The sequence below is a fragment of the Lineus longissimus genome, chromosome 8, assembly GCF_910592395.1.
Source record: "Lineus longissimus chromosome 8, tnLinLong1.2, whole genome shotgun sequence".
Classification (NCBI taxonomy): domain Eukaryota; kingdom Metazoa; phylum Nemertea; class Pilidiophora; order Heteronemertea; family Lineidae; genus Lineus; species Lineus longissimus.
The window spans coordinates 17,719,435-17,738,823 of NC_088315.1; the positions used below are offsets into that span (position 1 = coordinate 17,719,435).

The 19,389-nt window shown below is 40.5% G+C and overlaps 2 protein-coding genes across 2 annotated transcripts in view; one reads left to right on the top strand and one right to left on the bottom strand.

The window, feature by feature from the left end:
* Positions 1–1,777, bottom strand: part of LOC135492489 (DNA polymerase delta catalytic subunit-like) — a 28,184-nt gene extending 26,407 nt beyond the window's left edge. Inside the window, exons 1-3 of the mRNA XM_064778997.1 lie at positions 1,631–1,777; positions 1,090–1,179; positions 433–533 (exon numbers count right to left, since the gene is read on the bottom strand). Coding sequence (XP_064635067.1) covers positions 433–533; positions 1,090–1,151 — 163 coding nt within the window. The 5' untranslated portion in view covers positions 1,152–1,179; positions 1,631–1,777. The remainder of the gene's footprint in view (positions 1–432; positions 534–1,089; positions 1,180–1,630) is intronic.
* Positions 1,778–6,854: 5,077 nt separating this feature from the next.
* LOC135493062 (uncharacterized) lies at positions 6,855–15,895 on the top strand. Its single transcript, XM_064779926.1, has 3 exons — positions 6,855–6,993; positions 9,992–10,186; positions 10,895–15,895. Exons 1-3 carry the CDS (start codon positions 6,858–6,860, stop codon positions 11,080–11,082), a joined length of 519 nt encoding a protein of 172 aa, XP_064635996.1. The 5' UTR covers positions 6,855–6,857; the 3' UTR covers positions 11,083–15,895.
* Positions 15,896–19,389: the final 3,494 nt, after the last annotated feature.

Consider the following 19,389-nt stretch of genomic DNA (forward strand, 5'->3'; position numbering starts at 1 on the left):
CTCAGTCCAATACAACTTATCAAATGTAGCCCTCAGTCCAATACAACTTATCAAATGTAGCCCTCAGTCCAATACAACTTATCAAATGTAGCCCTCAGTCCAATACAACTTATCAAATGTAGCCCTCAGTCCAATACAACTTATCAAATGTAGCCCTCAGTCCAATACAACTTATCAAATGTAGCCCTCAGTCCAATACAACTTATCAAATGTAGCCCTCAGTCCAATACAACTTACCAAATGTAGCCCTCAGTCCAATACAACTTATCAAATGTAGCCCTCAGTCCAATACAACTTATCAAATGTAGCCCTCAGTCCTAAGAGGACAGAGCATGAATGAAGAACAGGCCAACTACAGCAAAATTCTGATTGATTTCCTCAGCCATTTTAGGCAGTTTTTCCACCAATTGATGCAATATCAAGATAAGTTACCCAACACATCCTGTGAGTCATTGTCCGCGACCTCAGCCTCATAATCGTCCAGCATCGCCAACTCGGCCTCAAAGGTCGACGGGTCATCGTCATCATCCCCCCTAGAAAAGAATTTTTTTTAATCACGATTTTATAATTGTGTATAGGCCTCACCTCCTCTAATGCAGGATAATGAGCAATTTAGGTGCCACTACAGTTAGGCACCAACTGGGTTTATTGGCCCTGTGACGCTGTCTTCCGCCAGAGGTGAAGACCATTGCAAGCTATTTACGTTTCTCACTTGGTGGCTGGTGGGGTCTTGTGCTTGCCCTGACCTCGACACCAGGTACAAGAAACCTTAGTTTTACATCTCATTGACATCCCTCCAAGTCCTACTTTGAAGTTTTACGTTTTGTTTTACTCGAAATCTTCTCTCAGACATCAACTGTATCAAACACATCCCAAAGACCAAGTCTTTTTGGCAAATTATTGCTAGTTCAATCGTTGTGCTTTCATTCAAATGAACAAAATGATAAAGGAATATCCCTTTTTTCCAACCCATCTACCTTTCCTTTCGAGTATTGATAAAAGGTAAATACCACACGCAAATCTATTGAAACCCCAATAAATTTAAACAACATTTCACAATGATAAGTGTCTCTTAAGTTGAAGACATACCTCATTTTCTTCTGCGGAGGCCCAGTACCGTTTGCATTGCCATACTTCTTTCGTTTGTCCATATTTAGTACCACAAGCTATTTCCGTCAACTGAAATGAAAAAATATAATAAGAAGTGAAAGAAGTATGGACATCGCATCAAAGACTTCGTCATTTTTAAGTTATATCATTCATTGTGTACAAGGCCTAACACCAACAGAAAAACATGTACTAGGCTATGTAGGCCTAGGAATAGGATACATGAGTCACTATTTAAGTTAAATTTAAGTCGGCTGCGCTATTGCCCGAAGTCAGCTTAGGCCTTCTAAGGCCTCTTGGCAGTCTTGGACGTGTTCCGAGTGTGCGCATTTGATCTGTTTCAGCTCCGATTCGATTCGTCTTCTTCGAAAAGGCCTAGGCCAATATATCAGTCTATCATAGGGCCTACAGACATGACAGATCAAGAGATGAGACTAGGCCTATTTCAGTATTTGAGTTGAGTTTCAGTTTGTTATTCTGATTTTTCTATTTATCAACAAAAAACTAACTACTGAATGCTAACTTTGTTGTATGTAATGGTGTTTTTATTCAACTAATAGTTATGAAGCGTCTGTGTCTTTATTCATTGGCTGACAGTATCGTTTTCAAGAAGAATCACTCAAAATGAATGAAATCCTGCAATCACTCCAAAAAATTCATTTCCCGGGAAAATGGCGCGAGACACGTGGCGCCATCTACAATTCAAACTAACTAAATAAGTTCTTGTGGCGGGAAATTCAAATCTGCACACTGGTTTTTTATCCTCGTTTTTGTCAGATCAAGAGATCAATGGATGCCGAGGATGGATGGATGTCTTTTTTTCAATCAGAAACGCTCTGATTTAAATTGTCTATTCATCTTAGCCAATTTAGCATGCGACGCTCGGAGGATGCGACGAAGCGACCGGCCGGATTACTGTAAAATCGGATAGGAGCCGTCTTAATTTTCACTTCTCGGGTCAACTCGCCGTTAAATAATATCGGAGTTGGGTGAAGGGGTAAAGTAAACATCTGTTTTTTTAAGATAAAAACATTTAGTCACAACCAATCCGAATACCATGGTCGCAAAAACGTTCATCTCGCCACGGACTTTCATACAATAGACAGAAGTCCATCCCACTCCAAGGACTAAGTCAAATCATCCCAAGGACTTTCATACAATAGAAGTAGTCAGTCCATCCCGCCAAGGACTTCCATATAGAAGGCCAGTCATCCCGCCATCGCATCCTGAGGAAATCAGGGGTTAATGTTTGCTTCTCCGGCCCTGTTTGTGTGCAGGGCCGGAAAAGCGAACATTAACCCCTGATTTCCTCAGGATGTCCCGCCAAGGACTTCCATACAACAGAAGTCCGAAATCCCGTCTTGGAAGAGACTCTAATGCAACAAGCCACCAAACTTGTCTCCTTCGTCGGGAGTCGTAAGAGATACATGGGGGTCTTTTCTTGGCCCTGGCATCAGAAGCACCAGGAAGGACCTCATGCTTTTACGTCTCCTCAGGATAGACTCCCGGGGCAGTCCATTGCGTCATTCCTTATGGGTGAGGGACGAGGCCGGTCCACTGCGTCCGGAGTGTATATACCTTAGAAGGTAGTGTTGCAATGTGGTGTTGATATCCTGCTTAAAAGACACTGAGACATAACAGCAGTGATACCCGGGAGTCGAACCCACGACCTCCTGATGATGAGCCTCATTATCAGCTTACGAGTCCGAATAGTTTTAATTCCCGTGGTTTGTGAGTGCCCGGCCAGGCCTGGTGAATGGCTAAAGTGACCAGATTGTGATTGATTTTAATCATGCCTGCGTTGATTGAATTTGGAGTCCGGGGTTAACGGTGATCTTGCCAAGACATGCAGTTGTGACCCACTGGTCCAGTTACCCAACACTCGTCCACTGATAGTGATGTCCATACCTTTCGTGTACATAACGACTGATTAATCAGTACACCTATCAAACTCGACATACTATCAGGTGATAATAAGTTCGTGTCCTCTTTCGAGAAGCAGCCATCATGGACTCGCATGTACTTTCTTTCGGAATCTTCTTAGGAGTGTTTTTACTTTTCATTATTACACGTAAGTGAGAAAAAACGAAAGTCTTTTCAGATGGACAAGCTAATTCTCTGTTTGAAACTACTGGTTGCCTATAATTGTTCCGGCAACGTTCCATGGAGCATTTTCTATTGTCCGTCATGGAGACCGCCGCTCCCTAATGGAACAGTGTCGTTCATAGTACTCCAAGATGGCGCCCATTTTTGGAGAGAACGATACGCCCCAAGGACACGCACTCGGTTGTAATTTTTTTCGTGCTCCAACCCTGGCACAAAGGAGTCACCACGTAGTTTATGGTTGAAAAAAAATTGTTATGATGAAAAAGTCACATTTCTTAGACTGAGAGGGGATCGAGTTTTCTATCATCTGGAGATAATGAAGGTATTTGTAGGACGTGTGTTATACTTGCTTGAAACAACTAAACATGATCCTGGCTATGGTGATCCTCGGGAAACCATCGTTGCCATTTCACCAGCCACGCCATAAACTTTCGCATATCAAGTTGCTGGTTATCCAGAAATATAAGTAGGCTATTCTAAGAAAAGTTCGTGGGTTGATTAATAGACGCACTGCTCAAATTCCTTTCAGCCCAATGTCAGTCGGCCACTGACGAAAGTCACAAAGCCGGTCCAGCAAATGTAGTTGGCGGGAAGCTCAGATGCCACCAGTGCAATGTTAAGCTTGGGACGGCGGAGAGGACCGTCAACTGCAACAAGACCACCATCGAGCTCAACTGCGCCGTCTGCATGAAGATCGAGACCACCATCATTACTGGGAGGAGGAAGCCGAAGGAATGGGAGACGCATTATGACAGTAAGTGGGTCTACACTGCGGACGTCAGTGGGTTTGCCTCATCCCTATCCGAAGATTATGTTAAGGATGACTAATGGCATACCTCGGGAGTGTAGATACTAAGATGTCTTACTACTTCCAATTGCCTGGGATGGAAACCTTTAACGGTTCTTCTACCGACGCGACTATCTTAAAAACCTCTACGGGTGCACTGTGTGAGCCGAAACCATTAGGTTTTTCAAAAGCTCAACCTCTATTCCTAAAACCCAGTGTGTTTTTTTCACTGAGCATCGAGAGAGAGGGAGACTGCACTCCTGTTCAAGAACTTTTCTTGACCACCTGGATAATAAAATATTTCTGAATTTATCATAAAGCTATAACTCAAGCAAGGTCGGGCTCCATGCATCCTGACTCTCATGCGTTGGCGTCACCACTATCGAGCTCCACAAACGTGAGTGATTTAGCGATCTCAAAACATTGCCGGTCAAGATGAGCTCCATGGTGATGGTCAAGTTTTTAAAAACAGGTTCAGGGCCGTATATAACTTTTTTGTCCGGGGGGGGGGCAGTGGGATAGATCGCCGAAGGCGATCTGCATGCGCCGCAGGCGCATCCGAACGGGGGGCCCTCCCCCAGAAAAATTTGAAAATAAAAGGTCTGAAATGGCATTTTTTTCTGGCATTTGGAAGTGTGAATCAATAGTATTTTTACTCTAAAAAAGGACCACTTTTATGAAGTATTTTACGAAAATACCACATTTGGACAGAAAATGTTAATTTGCAGATTATAAGGGTTGCACCTGAGTTGATGACATCTGCTATCCATATGCTGCTATCATGCTGGTAAAGCTATGACTAAGATTAGTTTGTCTTTTTATTACTGTCTGAAATTTTTTTTTTCAACATTTATTGCACAGGGGGGCAGCTCCCCCCCCCCCCCCCCTCTAAATACGGCCCTGACTGGTTTGGCCAAGTAGACGCTTATAACCACTTCACTACTGGACATTTTATACGTTATTCGATTGATCACTGGGCTCCACGTGAAGTGTCATTCCCGGCAATCACGTAATAACGCGCAAAGCATCATGCATCGTATTCGTAGTACATTGCGTCATGACGTCATCAGACCACAGGAGCGTCGTGAGAACCGAAATATTTTTCGGGCAACAGTAGTGAAGTGAATGAAATAACGACAAATTAATTAACGCCAGGGTTAAAGATAAAACTTCTTTTGAACAATCAGGCCCATGATGTTATTGATGTTTTTACACACAACACTCACAGTGCTCTCTCATTTCAGCTTACGAAGTGACTTCCAAAATCTGCCTGGAGAATGCCTTGGATGCGCGAACATATGACGGATGCTTCTATAACCAAGGGGCACAGGGATACAGCACCGTGTGTTACTGTAGCGGGGAGGATCTATGTAACCATGGCAACAGGCCACTGTTGTCATTAGCAACAATAATTTCGGCGGCAATTTCGATTATTCTGGTCAGACTAATTTAGTTTCATCAGGGATCAGGGAATACATCGACATGTTTTTTCATTCATGGAAACTCAGTTTTCACGTGGACTGACGAATTAACAAACGCGCTGACTCCATCTCTGACTGATATGGGCAATGTTGCCGAGTCAATTACGGAGTTATTTATTGATGGTTTTTATACCATAAATCTGTAACTCAGAGCAAACATGATCGCAGCCACTTGGACAGCAAGATTCGAGACCCACTGACTGTTGAAGGATCGACGACACGTTTCCGAGATCATCAACATGTGGCGCGCATGACTGGGTTGTGCGTGTGGGGGGGGGGGGGGGGGTCGGGTCAACGTGTGCCATGGGAGGTGCATGCGACTGACTTTGGAGTGTCGTGGATGATATCAGGGTTGGGTTGAAGCAATATTGTTTTTGCATGTCATGGTACATATCAAATTAACTAAGATGGATCAGCTGGGAAGAGGGAAAAGAGCGCATTTTGCCCGAGAGCAGTCAATAGACAGGGTCAGATTTTTTCCGAAAACGAGAACGATGGATTTTTCATCATCAAGTCAAGTTTAATGTTTTGTATTATTGTTGGCATACCATGCAGACGCGATGTTTCTTTGCATTTCGGACAAAAGGCAGCGCGACATCCGTAGTCAAAGTGCCGCTCAAATACCTCCGTTCTCGTTCTCGCTCTCGTTCCCGGATCAAAATCCGAACCTCTCTAGCATTAGTGTACATGTAGTGCCTCGAGTGTGACAATCACTGACTGGAAGTCTTCTACTCATCAATAATTGTACAGAACTTGATTGTTTGTGTGCCAGTTCTCTGTGGAAAGATAAATCTTGGAGTTTTAGGCCGGGCTGGTTACTCAAAGGATATATAAATTCGTAGTACTCATAATTGGACTTCTGATGACTACATGATGGGATTATATTTACTGAGTCAGAAACAATGAAAAGATACAAGCTTAGTAATGGACGACTGAGAATTTGCCTGCAGTGATAGTTCTGTATAATCTTGGGTCGGATTGAAAAAGTTATACTCCTAGAATGTTATTTGGTAGATTTTAATTGTAATGGGGCATATAATCAATTTGTCATAAAAGAAGTCAGAGTTCTGCCAATGAATCAATCAACAAATTTTGCTTGTAAAATTTTTAATTTGCTATACCAGCACGTTTTACTTGACTTGGTCAATTCATTGACATGGCCTTTGCTCACAGTGATCTACCCATAAGTTAGCATGAAAGCTTTCCGCAATGAAGTTCGTTACGAACAATATGATTGAGCAAATTGTACTGTTCTATGCTGTTCCACAATTTTGACAATGTTCTGACCTCCTCATGACAGAGACTTTTATGAACACATGATTCAGCAAGTACAATGTTATTGGTACACCCTGTATTATTCGTGCACTTCCCGGCGCATGCGCACTTTAGTTTCGCCCTTCTCGCGATTGATCTTGGAAAATTTGCACTGCAAAATTCCTGCATATTCCCACACCATGGAGAACTATAAAATCATAATCTCTTTAGTCATATTGGCGGCCAGTTTATCCATAGGTATGTCAAGCAAGAAATCATATAATTTGATCATATATCGGGCTAATCTTAGACTGTAAAATCGGCGTGTGGATCTGGGAAAATTCCATCGTTTTTGTGCATGCAATGGCCAATGCATCCATCTGTGCATTGTACGTGCATTTTGACTATAGAGCGACCAGTGCAATCTGCACCTCGGTTCTTGTTAGCATTATCGATTACATTTGGCCGCCTGTACATATTGTACATGGTCAAATATTTCCATTTTCAAGAAGTGTTACTTTTACTCTCGAGAAAAAAAAGATTTTGGTCTAGGGCAGGCCTATCCCATTCCCAGGCATAACTAAGGCTAGCGGTGCGTGACGACATACTGAGATACTCATGTACTTACTTTACACTTGGCAAAAGAGAAGTCAAAGACCCTTTGCCAGATACGTCGGTATCACCTATACAGGGCCAGCCAAACAAACCATCTTTACAATAGATCTTCACGGTAAGACGCCAGAGGCTCGAGAGGCATCGTCTGGCGTCTTTGACCGTAAAAACTTCTTGTAAAGGTTGTTTGTTTGCCATCCCTAGGTGGTACCGGCGTATTTGGAAAAGTGCCTATGAGTGACTTTGATGTGCTCGATCGGAAATATTGGCTTGATATCAATTATCATGCATGCAGTTGCACATGACTAGATATGCAGAATCATAGGGTCATACTAAAAAGCTTCCACCAGGTTTAAAAGCATATTTAAAGTCATCAAAATAAAATCTAATGGTCATCAACGAAATAAGCAGGACATTTTCTGGTTCATTTCCTGAATGTTTCATGACATTTGTGTGCTAGATTGGCGAGTTGTTGTTTAAAATATACCAGAGACAAGACCACTAATGAATATTCATAGGTTGGAGGGTCCAGGCCTATCTATTAGACGAGTGCATGTTTTTTACTCTCAAGTACATATTTGGAGAGGTATTGAAAAAATATTTGTTGTGGCAAGTCTACAGATATAAAGAAATTATTTGATGAAAAAATTAATTTCGAATTTTGCTAATTGGGTAATAGGGGGCGTGTTTTGAGTTTTTTCTGCCAGTTGGCTGAAAAGAGTGGAAATATCAAAGTCTGTCTAATTTGTCGATTAAAAAAAAATTTCCGTGGTCAATCACCATTTTATTTTTCACCATTTACTTGCCCGACTGTCCGGAATAACATAATCTAAATTTCAGATTCACAACACCACGCGTTCTTTGATGCGTCGCGGTCAAACATTGACAATTTAACTGCTAAAAGGCTTAAAAAATCAATTGTGGTCTTGTCTCTATTTACACTACATTTTGGGTCAATATAGTGAAAAATTTGAATGTGCTCAAATCACTCTAATTCATTTAGAATATTGTATTGCTGATGATTTAAGGTCAAAACAGGCTAAAATAATGAGAAAAAAACTTAATTTGACCCAAATAAGAGTCAACCTAACCCCGGTCTAAGTTCGGTTTCATTTTTACAAGTCTTGTTGTGTTGCCATTCATTTTGTAATTTCTTTGAAACTACTTAGGCCTTGATTCTGAAAGTTGTGCCCTAAGCAGCAAAGATATTACTAAATCACATCCTAAAGTTTCAGCTCCATAGCTTGCTTATTCTGGCCAGGGCAGGTCTTTGAATTTGGTGCTGTTGGGTGCAAAATCATGACTTTTTGTCGATTTTGTCCTCTTTCGTCGCTTTGGCACAGTTGTACCACTCTTTGAAATGTCTCTCATTTCTCCAAAAATGTCCAGATATGACTTTCCTTCGTTGGAGAGTTGTGGGATGTCATGTACATTAGTTTGAAAAAAATCTCAAAATGTTAACCCCTGAAATGTACCTTCATTGAGACAAGACCACTAATGAATATTCATAGGTTGGAGGGTCCAGGCCTATCTATTAGACGAGTGCATGTTTTTTACTCTCAAGTACATATTTGGAGAGGTATTGAAAAAATATTTGTTGTGGCAAGTCTACAGATATAAAGAAATTATTTGATGAAAAAATTAATTTCGAATTTTGCTAATTGGGTAATAGGGGGCGTGTTTTGAGTTTTTTCTGCCAGTTGGCTGAAAAGAGTGGAAATATCAAAGTCTGTCTAATTTGTCGATTAAAAAAAAATTTCCGTGGTCAATCACCATTTTATTTTTCACCATTTACTTGCCCGACTGTCCGGAATAACATAATCTAAATTTCAGATTCACAACACCACGCGTTCTTTGATGCGTCGCGGTCAAACATTGACAATTTAACTGCTAAAAGGCTTAAAAAATCAATTGTGGTCTTGTCTCACCAGTGTCCACCACCCAGTGGGCAGCCATGTTGGATTGGACTTGGAGGAAACGATAGGGCTTCCGAATACTACAGGAGCCTTGTGATTTTAGACAACATCTCCCTTATCTTACACCCAAATGTCATGAAATTTTCAGGAAATGTGTTTTGTGGTGTACTTATTTCGTTGATGGCAACTAAATTTTATTTTGATGACTTTATACCTGACTTGAACCTGGTGGACTCCATTTACTCTCATCGACATCATGATGGTTAGCAAATGAGTGATTTTTGTAAAAGTTGTCACTGGGACTGTATGTGCAATCATGACTGCACACGATTACGCCTTACGGTGGGCATACATTCATACAACAAACTATCGTTTGCAGTGGATATTACAGGTGCCTGTGTCAAAAATCGGTCGTCACTGTGACTGGTTAATATCATTATCATATACCCAGTCGGCCAGTGATTTACCAGTTTTTCATGGCAGATGCAGATGTTTTGGCTTGATCGCAGAATCCCTGACAAATACTTCCAGGTGGGTTTTTGTTAGGGTTAGCCACAGAATCTTAAAATTGCCCATTGGCAGTGACAACTTTTTGGGGGAATATGTGAGGAATTCTGCAATTAAAAGCTGATATTTTTGTTGCACATCGCAGCAATTATGCATGTCGCAGCATCAAAAATCTCATGTTCGCATTGCACTTTAGTACTCTTCCACCTTATCATTTTCAGGCTACTCTGCCCTGTTTAATTGTGTCGAGTGCGAGTCTACTCTAGTTAAAGGCTGCATGAATGATGTTATGAACTCCTCAGCTATAAAAAATTACACCAGAGCCTGTGACAATACTGCTGATAATGTTTGCATGAAGGTAGTTGCAAAAGCTACTCGAACTGGTTGGACTGGCAAGAATGGCATGAGGGAAGTTGGTAAGTTCATTTTCCTTCCGTAAACCACAGATTTTTTGTATTCGTTGAAAGTTTTTATCTGGATTTTGAGAAGAAGTGGTCATGAACCCTTGGTCTCTCTCTATTCATTGACACCAATCAAGACAGACTGTCACAGATCTAAAGGAACCTTCTGGAATTCTTACTGATTAGATGGCATCAAACAATGGAGCCCAAGAGTTCATTTTCCCTTCTGGATGATCATATCATAGACGAAATTAACATTCACTCACAAAGGATTAATCACAGAAGACCTATCCTTTTGTGATGATTGGTTGCATTTGTTGTTTGAAAGTGTGAGCTAGATCTTCATTCACTTTAGTTGGCAACCAACTGAGAACAGTGCGTTAAAAAATTAGTGACAATAGAAAAGCAGTACCAAACAGCCATGTACGTGTACTTTACATAAAATTCAGCTCTGAAATGCCGATCATACAGCTTACATTTGCTTTCCATTGTAAAAATACATCTTTTGATTACAGTAGAACCTCTCTATTAAGGACACCCTCGGGACTGAAAGTGGTGCCCTTTAGGGAGGTGTCCTGATTAGTGAGGTCTAATTGAATGGAAAGATCCAATTTGAGACCAAATCCAAATGTCCTTAATAGGGAGGTTGTCCTTAATGGAGAGGTGTCCGCTAAGGGAGGTTCCACTGTATTTTGTTTGACTTCTTCTCCATAATTTTTTCAGCTGCGATCAAGGTGTCGCGTTTCTGCGCCATGATGGAAAATCCTAAAGACGAATGCAAGTCAATGGACGGAGCTGCTGGATACCTCACCTATTGTACCTGCCGAGATAAAGCTTGCAATGGCGGAGCAAATGTCGTGGCATCACTTCTGATGATAGCGTCGTGTTTCCTCGCCAAGATTGCCCTTTAACTCCATGTCATCCAGAGTAAAACAGGAATTTTATGCAAGCGAAATGATTTCGGTTTCTTCCTTTCGAGCCATATGGGTGTTGATCGAGAACTGACACGTGAAAGGTTGAATCCGAATCATTGAAGGAATGTAATTAAAATATTTAAAAGTTTTTGAGATTTGGTGATTAAAACTGCCCTACGGCATCTAAATTGCATCAGTAGGCCTAGATTTTGCAGGTTTGATCATAATCGGGTCAGATGAGGCCAAACCAAATTTTAAAGTACCCTGGAAAGCATGCTTGCTGACATAAATATAAATGAAATGAATAAACAAGCGCTTTTCTTGCTCAAGTGTTATTTGTCACATAACAACTGATAGCTGCAAATTATGGTAGAAAAAATTGTCTCCTTGCCCGTTATCCAAGGTATTAAATTGGTGTGCCCTAAGCTAGAAAAATCGTTGAGTTAGGAATTTGATGTAATCCAAAATATTCAGAGAGAGAATTCTGTCCCTGGAGCCGTGGAAACGTTGTCTCGAATGATCATTTGCAATGATGGAAAGTGCAATGCGATTGTATTCAGATCATTCAAAACCGCAAGTAAGAGATTAGGCCAAGGGATGCAATACTCTCGTTTCAAAAAAGAAATCGCATATTTTTCCAAGTTAAAAGATGCATAAGCAGTGGCTACACCATGAACTGTAAAAATGTACATTATTTCATTATCCGACTCTAGCAAGTAACAACAAGTGTAAACCTCTGTAGATAATTTTAGAATCAAATGCTTCGTTCTTATCTTATCATCAATGTATGCACTCCCAGTATGAAACCAAAGTTCAAACAGTCGATTCAACTAAAATTGTTTTAATGTGATGTTCCGAGTGAGCAAAATCTTTGTCAGACCTTGATTCATGCCTGGAAGTGCCTCTCCCTATTGTTTGCATATGTAACCATGGTAATGACCCAACGCGTTAGATGATGTTTAGTACACGCTGTGTTTTCGAAAGTTTTGTGATTCGATTTTTCGTCATACGCTAAATTTATTGTTTGTAGGGTATTTTGTATTATGATGGTGTATTGTAAAATTTTAAGGCTCAGTATTTTAGCCTCAAATATAGCAATTCGTCTGAAACCATTTTGAAAGACTTGGGATCCAGTTGAAAAGCTTGTCACGAAGCGGATGATCAGTTCAGTTCAAATATCTTTATTTCACCTGTAGTTTTCTGGTATAGCCTTTATATTTTTTGTAGTATTTTGTACATAAATGTGATGTCCTGTCCGGTAAACTAGAGATGAAATAGGGTTTTTGAGGCGAGATTTATACAGGGTTTGCTTTTTCACATGTAATATTTAACTTTCCATTCTTGACATAAAGAACAGGCAAGTCATTTCCAAAGAGTGGGCTACAGTCCCACAATGTCACGTTTCACCCTCATGTCTTCAAAACCTAATTCAGTAAACAAACATGCTTGTGACAAGTATGTGAGATCGTGAATCCTGTATAGACCTTGTGTTCATTGTGACTAACTCCGAAATCTGGTTTTTGTGACTTGTAGTGAAATTGAATATAAAGGCATATTGTCTTAACATTCCTAAACATTCCAGAAGAATTTCACTCTATTCTTTTAAAGTGATATGTGATCTTAAGCTTCAGTTTGTTGACAGAATTCCTCCAGATTTCTAAGATCAGGCAGCACCATTACATGTAGATCTTGTTGGAACATGTTGTATCACACCAGTCCTGTCCTACCTAATCCCTCTTAATGGATCAGTCCAACCTTTCATAAGTGCTTGGATTGGATTGGCTCATTCTGAAAGCCAAGGGGATGAGGACTGCTGTGAAATTCTGGTTGTGTATACTATTTTGTGTGGAATTGTTCCTTTTATTATTTATAACAACGAGTACTTTTTTTTGGAATTTTGCTGTTTCATACATCTGCTGTGTTCTGTAAATTTCTAATTTGATTTAAGTTCATCAGAGTTCTCTTAAATCTCTGGACTTCAATAACAGCAGTTGGTCATTAGGAGAAAAAATCAATTGGGATACAAATAAAAGTGGGGACCTTCTTTCTCAGGAAATTTACGCGTTCAAAACTTTTACCTTCTGGTGTATCTTTAGATCTATTTGTGTGTCAAACATTATATATTTTGTTTTGTATAGACCTGGTTAGTTTACAGGGTTAATGGAAGTAAAAAAATTCAAATGCAGATTGACTAAAGCCCCCGCAGACAAGTGATTTTTAATTGCAGTGACCTGTGATCATTATTGCATGCAGCCAAAATTGCTTGTTTGCTATGGACATCGCAGGTGACTGTGAGTGTGACAAGAATCAGTGATTGCAGCGACCTGCACTCAATTACCAAACCCAGCGATCACTGTCATGACTGCTGCACCTGCAGATGAGAGATCTTTTTGTTGCAATTTGCATATTGCTGCAGGTACAATCCCAGATTGCAGCTACAAAATCGCTTGTTTGCACCAATCTTAACACTGGAGCAAAGTAATTCATGTCCCTCTAATATGTTAACATGGAGTCCGATGAATCTCCCCGACTATTTTCCATAAAATCTCATCCTGAATTAAGTTTACATGTAGTTGCATAATAACTTGACTAAGTAATGACAAATATTTATAACCTAACCATTTTGTCTGTATTCTATTTTCATGCTTTTAACTCCTCCATTGTTCATTTCCATTCCACCGGTAACAATCCTGATGTTTCAAAGCATTAAGTTTGTCAGAAAAATAACTAAATTAGATCAACTAGTGGTATAATTGACATTGCTTGAATCCATCCATATATGCTTTTTTGTACAGTTTGTTGTGATGTTTCTATTCATGCATGTATCAACATGAAGCATTGGGGAGATGATGTATAAATTTCTGTCGCGCTCCCAATATTTTTTGGAACACTTTGTATAAAAAGTTAACTGTCCGAAGATTGAATGAACTTCGTCCATGAGATATTTTTGTTCAAGTTTTAGACATTCCACAAGTTGTTGCGTCCAGGAAATTTGCCTATGTGATAAGATTTCTTTATGTAGGGTTGTACACAGTTGATGGGCGAGAGTTTCATGTGATTCCATGATTTGCACTTGTGCAGACCCTCAGTTGCTGTGAAGACCATCAGCTTCTTGTTAATCCATCCAATAAAATAATCCATCCCGTCTCCGGGTTTGAAAACTTTGAAATTTCTTAGGCCAGACTCAGAGTCCAGGATCGTTTCTTATGACCATTACTGTAAATCAGAAACCTGTGAGCAGCTTTGGTGCATTGTGTAACGATTAATGTAATGGATTTTTACAAAGATACATTTATTACTTCGTATTGTATAAGCAAGACTTATAGATAATCTCAGAAGTTTTTGTTGACAACCTGTACTGTAAACATCAGAGTTTTAGACAAATTGAAATTTGTTTTAAAGGTTCATGTGCAGATGAAAAAATGTGGAAATATTATGTAATTTGTACCATACAAGCAATGTAGGCAGTGCAGTAAGGCAGTGTAGTGACGTCATTAGGAGATCATTTTGGACGTCAATCCATGACCTTTCTGACTTTGCAAACAAAGTATGTCATGTTTGACTTCGCCACACTTTACTACTGCCATTGTTGGCTGACGGCGAAGTACGCCACGAGGGCCAGTGACAGGAATTTGTCATCCAAAATGGCGTCTTGTGATGATGTCATCTGCGCGGCCTCTGTTGACAAATCAAGCGTATTCAACTTTTCAATATTCTCTTTTAAAAACGGGTAGTGATCATTACTGGTGAATTGAGAAAAATTCAAGTTGGGAAGGGGGATTGAAGTTGTTTTCCCAATAGCTTATTGACATTCATTTTCACTCATTCATCATTTGAGAAATTTGTAAAAATTCAATGTATGACCTTCATTTTCATGTTGTTTTGAAACTCCTGGACTTGGACTTCCAATATTCTATCTCTTTCTATTTTGGTTAGCTCTGATGTGTGAACTGTAATTTAGATGTATTCCAATACTCTGTTGTCAGATTTTTAATTAGCCGCGAATGAAGTGATATGATTGTGGAGTTTGGATAATTTGGTATATAAAATCTGTGAAGTTTTGATAAAGAACTGTTGTATGTAGTTATAGACAGTATCAGTGTGTGTATTGGTTAGATATCTCTAGATTTTTGCCCTTTCCCCGCATTATCTCACCTTGGCCCCTAGCACTTTGGACATCACTTTCTTCTCAAAAGAAAGTATGGGGTGTCACAAAATACTGGGGGAGTTGGGATGAGAGAACATCAAGAACTCAGTCATGTAAATTACTGTAAACCAGGAAATTTGTGTGTGTCTTCTAATTTTGCGTTTTTGACGACCAGCAAAAGCCAAACGCTTCAAAAAACAAAATTCCATTTAAAGTAACTGTTACAGTGTTCTCAAAACGACTTACAATGCAATTTTAGAAAAGCACCACTATAATAGCTGCAAATATTTTCCGTTTTACAGTATCACTTTCACTATGAATCTAGAACAGTCGGTAGTTTAAAAATTTCAAATCTAAGGAATCAATTTAAGTGGCTGGTAACTGTCAATGATAGACACCAATCCTTGGTTTTACAGGTGTCAATCACACTTTGCCTGACAGATTTTACTGCAGAAGCTATGATATTTTCCAAATGTCGAGCAAGACACTGCAAAAAAGTTATGTTAAGGTGGGGTAAAGTGAAAATAAGAACTTCAATTCTATTGTAATTAAATGAAAACATATTACTCTGCATTCCAATGTCATGACTGATTTCTGTCAAAATGTTTTATCTATAAGTGAACATTTGATAAAAAATAAACTCACAATTAACATTTTAGAAAACAGCACTCCTATGATTTATTTTCGATGTCAAAAAGGGCCGTTTACACGCACAGCTAAAATCCAGCCAGATTCGCTGTGGTCTCATTCCAATGTACCCGTTTACACAACACACTACAGTCTGGCCTACTGCAAGCTAATCAGGATTGTTGAGGGAAATTGTGGGCCCGGGGTTGTTTTGTAAAATGGGTTGAGACGTCCCCAAATTGGTCTGGATGCAACTGGACTGGACCCAAAAGAACCAGCGTAATAGATGGCCACTTCGAATCTGTACTGTCTACATAAAGATGTCTGCATTTGGATATGACGGGATCTCGGAAATTCTTTTTCTGTGCGTGTAAACAGCCCTATACAACCAAATAGGAAATGCCCGCCAGATGCTCTTGCAACACGGGCAAAATTACAATGAGCCGTCATGACTGCCCACAGAAAATCTGTCCAAATGGTAGAACGTCATGAAACGTCCATACGTTTCTGGATAACTTTGGATGTCCTGACTGCACTTCCAGACCCTATTCGTGATCATACTGCTGGCTCTCTTGCGTGGTGCATTGGTAATATTGTTGCCTATGAGATCCCAGGTTCGAGTCTTGGTCATTTCCAGTTGGGATGAGAGAAATAGGACTACACTTTGGAAAGTTTGGCCATTGGACCTTTTGTCAGTCGTCCTGAAGACATCAACTGTTCCGTCGGACGTATCTCTAATAATGTCCGTCCTTACTTGCAATTCAGTATCAAGTTGTCACACCCAGGATTCTGGCCTGTTGGTTCAGTGGGCCTTCAGCCAGTCGTCCTGAAGACATCAACTGTCCTGATAGGATGTGATTCTGATATTGTTCATCCTTATTTACCATTCAGTATCAAGTTCTCACACCCAGGATTCTGGACTGTTGGTTCAGTGGCATTCAGCCAGTCGTCCTGAAGACATCAAATGTCCTGATAGGATGTGACTCTAATAATGTCCGTCCTTACTTGCCATTCCGTATCAAGTTCTCACAGCCAGGATTCCGGCATATTGGTTCAGTGGGCCTTCAGCCAGTCGTCCTGAAGACATCAAATGTCCTGATAGGATGTGATTCTTATAATGTTCATCCTTATTTACCATTCAGTATCAAGTTGTCACAGCCAGGATTCTGCCCTGTTGGTTCAGTGCAATAGTGGGCCTTCAGCCAGTCGTCCTGAAGGCATCAAGTGTCCGGATAGGATGTGACTCTAATAATGTTTATCCTCACTTACCATACATTATCAAGTTGTCACACCCAGGATTCTGGCCTGGTGGTTCAGTGGGCCTTCAGCCAGTCGTCCTGAAGACATCAAGTGTGCTGATAGGATGTGATTCTGATATTGTTCATCCTTATTTACCATTCAGTATCAAGTTCTCACACCCAGGATTCTGGCCTGTTGGTTCAGTGGGTCTTTAGCCAGTCGTCCTGAAGACATCAAGTGATCTGATAGGATGTGATTCCAACAATGTTTATCCTCACTTGTCATTCAGTATCAAATTCTCACAACCAGGATTCTAGCCTGTTGGTTCCGTTGGTCTTTCGTCCTGAAGACACCATGTGTTCTGATAGTATGTGACTCTGATAATGTTCATCCTTCCTAACTGCCATTCAGTATCAAGTTCTCACACCCAGGTTTCCGGCATGTTGGTTCAGTGGGCCTTCGGCCAGTCGTCCTGAAGACATCAAGTGTTCTGATAGGATGTGATTCTGATATTGTTCATCCTTATTTACCATTCAGTATCAAGTTCTCACACCCAGGATTCTGGACTGTTGGTTCAGTGGCATTCAACCAGTCGTCCTGAAGACATCAAATGTCCTGATGGGATGTGACTCTAATAATAATAACCATCCTTACTTGGCATTCAGTATCAAGTTCTCACACCCAGGATTCCGGCCTGTTGGTTCAGTGGCATTCAGCCAGTCGTCCTGAAGACATCAAATGTCCTGATAGGATGTGACTCTAATAATGTCCATCCTTATTTACCATTCAGTATCAACTTTTTACACCTAGGATTCCGGCCTGTTGGTTCAGTGGGCCTTCAGCGAGTCGTCCTGAAGACATCAAGTGTGCTGATAGGATGTGACTTTAATAATGTTTATCCTTACTTGCCATTCAGGATCAAGTTTTTACACCTAAGACTCCGGCCTGCTGGTTCACCATCTTGCGGAGGTGTTCACTCGGAGAGGTTCCAATGTATATCAAAGGAAATCGGAAATCGTACAGGAACTCCATAGTAGTGACTTGATGCATCAATGGCTTTATTACTGACCGAGGTGTGCGAAATGGGGGGGGGGGGGGCGTTATACTGGCTGTGTGAAAATCACTTTTGATGTCCACAAACTGGAAATGAGACGAAGGTTGGGGGAAAATGACAATTAACACACGAAACTGATATCAGGTATCTCCAGGGCAACGGCAAATAATATGCCAGTTATCAAGCAATGCAAACAAATGTTTTACAAATGCATGTCAAGTTTATTGTCTAGTTTATACATAGATACATTTTATCGTACCATACTATCGTGAAAAGAGGGCAATCAATATACATGTAGCGCATTACATGGAATGCTGATATGTATGATAACAATAACTTAAGTGTGGTTCGCATGGACAACTCTACAGGGCGTCACAGAAAATCTAACTTAGTCGCCGGTTAATTTAGAAGATGGCTTGTCCTTTAAAATGGCACTCTCAATTTATGCAACGATCAATGGAAACCCTGTACCCCCCCGACTCAGGCAGTCTCAACCTTGTTGACACTTTGGATTGTTTCCTAGAGTTGGGATTTGACACTGATCAAGCCAGGACTTGAGAGGAAATTGTCAGGTGTTTACCATTCTTTCCTCAGATCTTTCACAGAGTTAACCTCTTGAATCCCGGTGACCGACCAGTCGGTCATTTTGAAATAACGTTTTTTCCCAACGACCGACGGGTCGGTCTCAGTGATATTTTTCTTCCCTTGAGCTGGGACGCTAGTTTATTGCTTGTTTTAGCGTGTTTGATGTACAGTAGGGTTAGCCAGTGCATGCCTGGGTAGATGGCGCCTCGGTACCGGACCTTGGCGGTTGTATGCGGGCGCTATACATCGTGAAAGTCAGACCCAATTTCGCAACCACGTGACCACCATGGGATCCCGGGATTTTCAAGTTTTGGGATTCAAGAGGTTTATCATTTTTTCTCTCTGAAATAATGAAATTTTAATGTTCAACAGGTATTCGACACTACTAATTTTTCAGGGATCTGACAGAGTGCCCAGAGCAAAAAACCTGAGAAAAAAATTTGTAATGGTGAAAAAGTTGTCTTTGGACAATGGTTACTTAACGTACACCACTGATGAATGACTTACACGGAGGAAAAATTCAGAGGCTACAGAAAATGTAGCTCGGTCATTCGATGACACTTTTAAAGGACTTTAACCCTCCACAAAAGAAGATTACTATTTACAATAGGTGGGTCGATTCAACCAGAACATTTTTTTCAACAGTTTATTT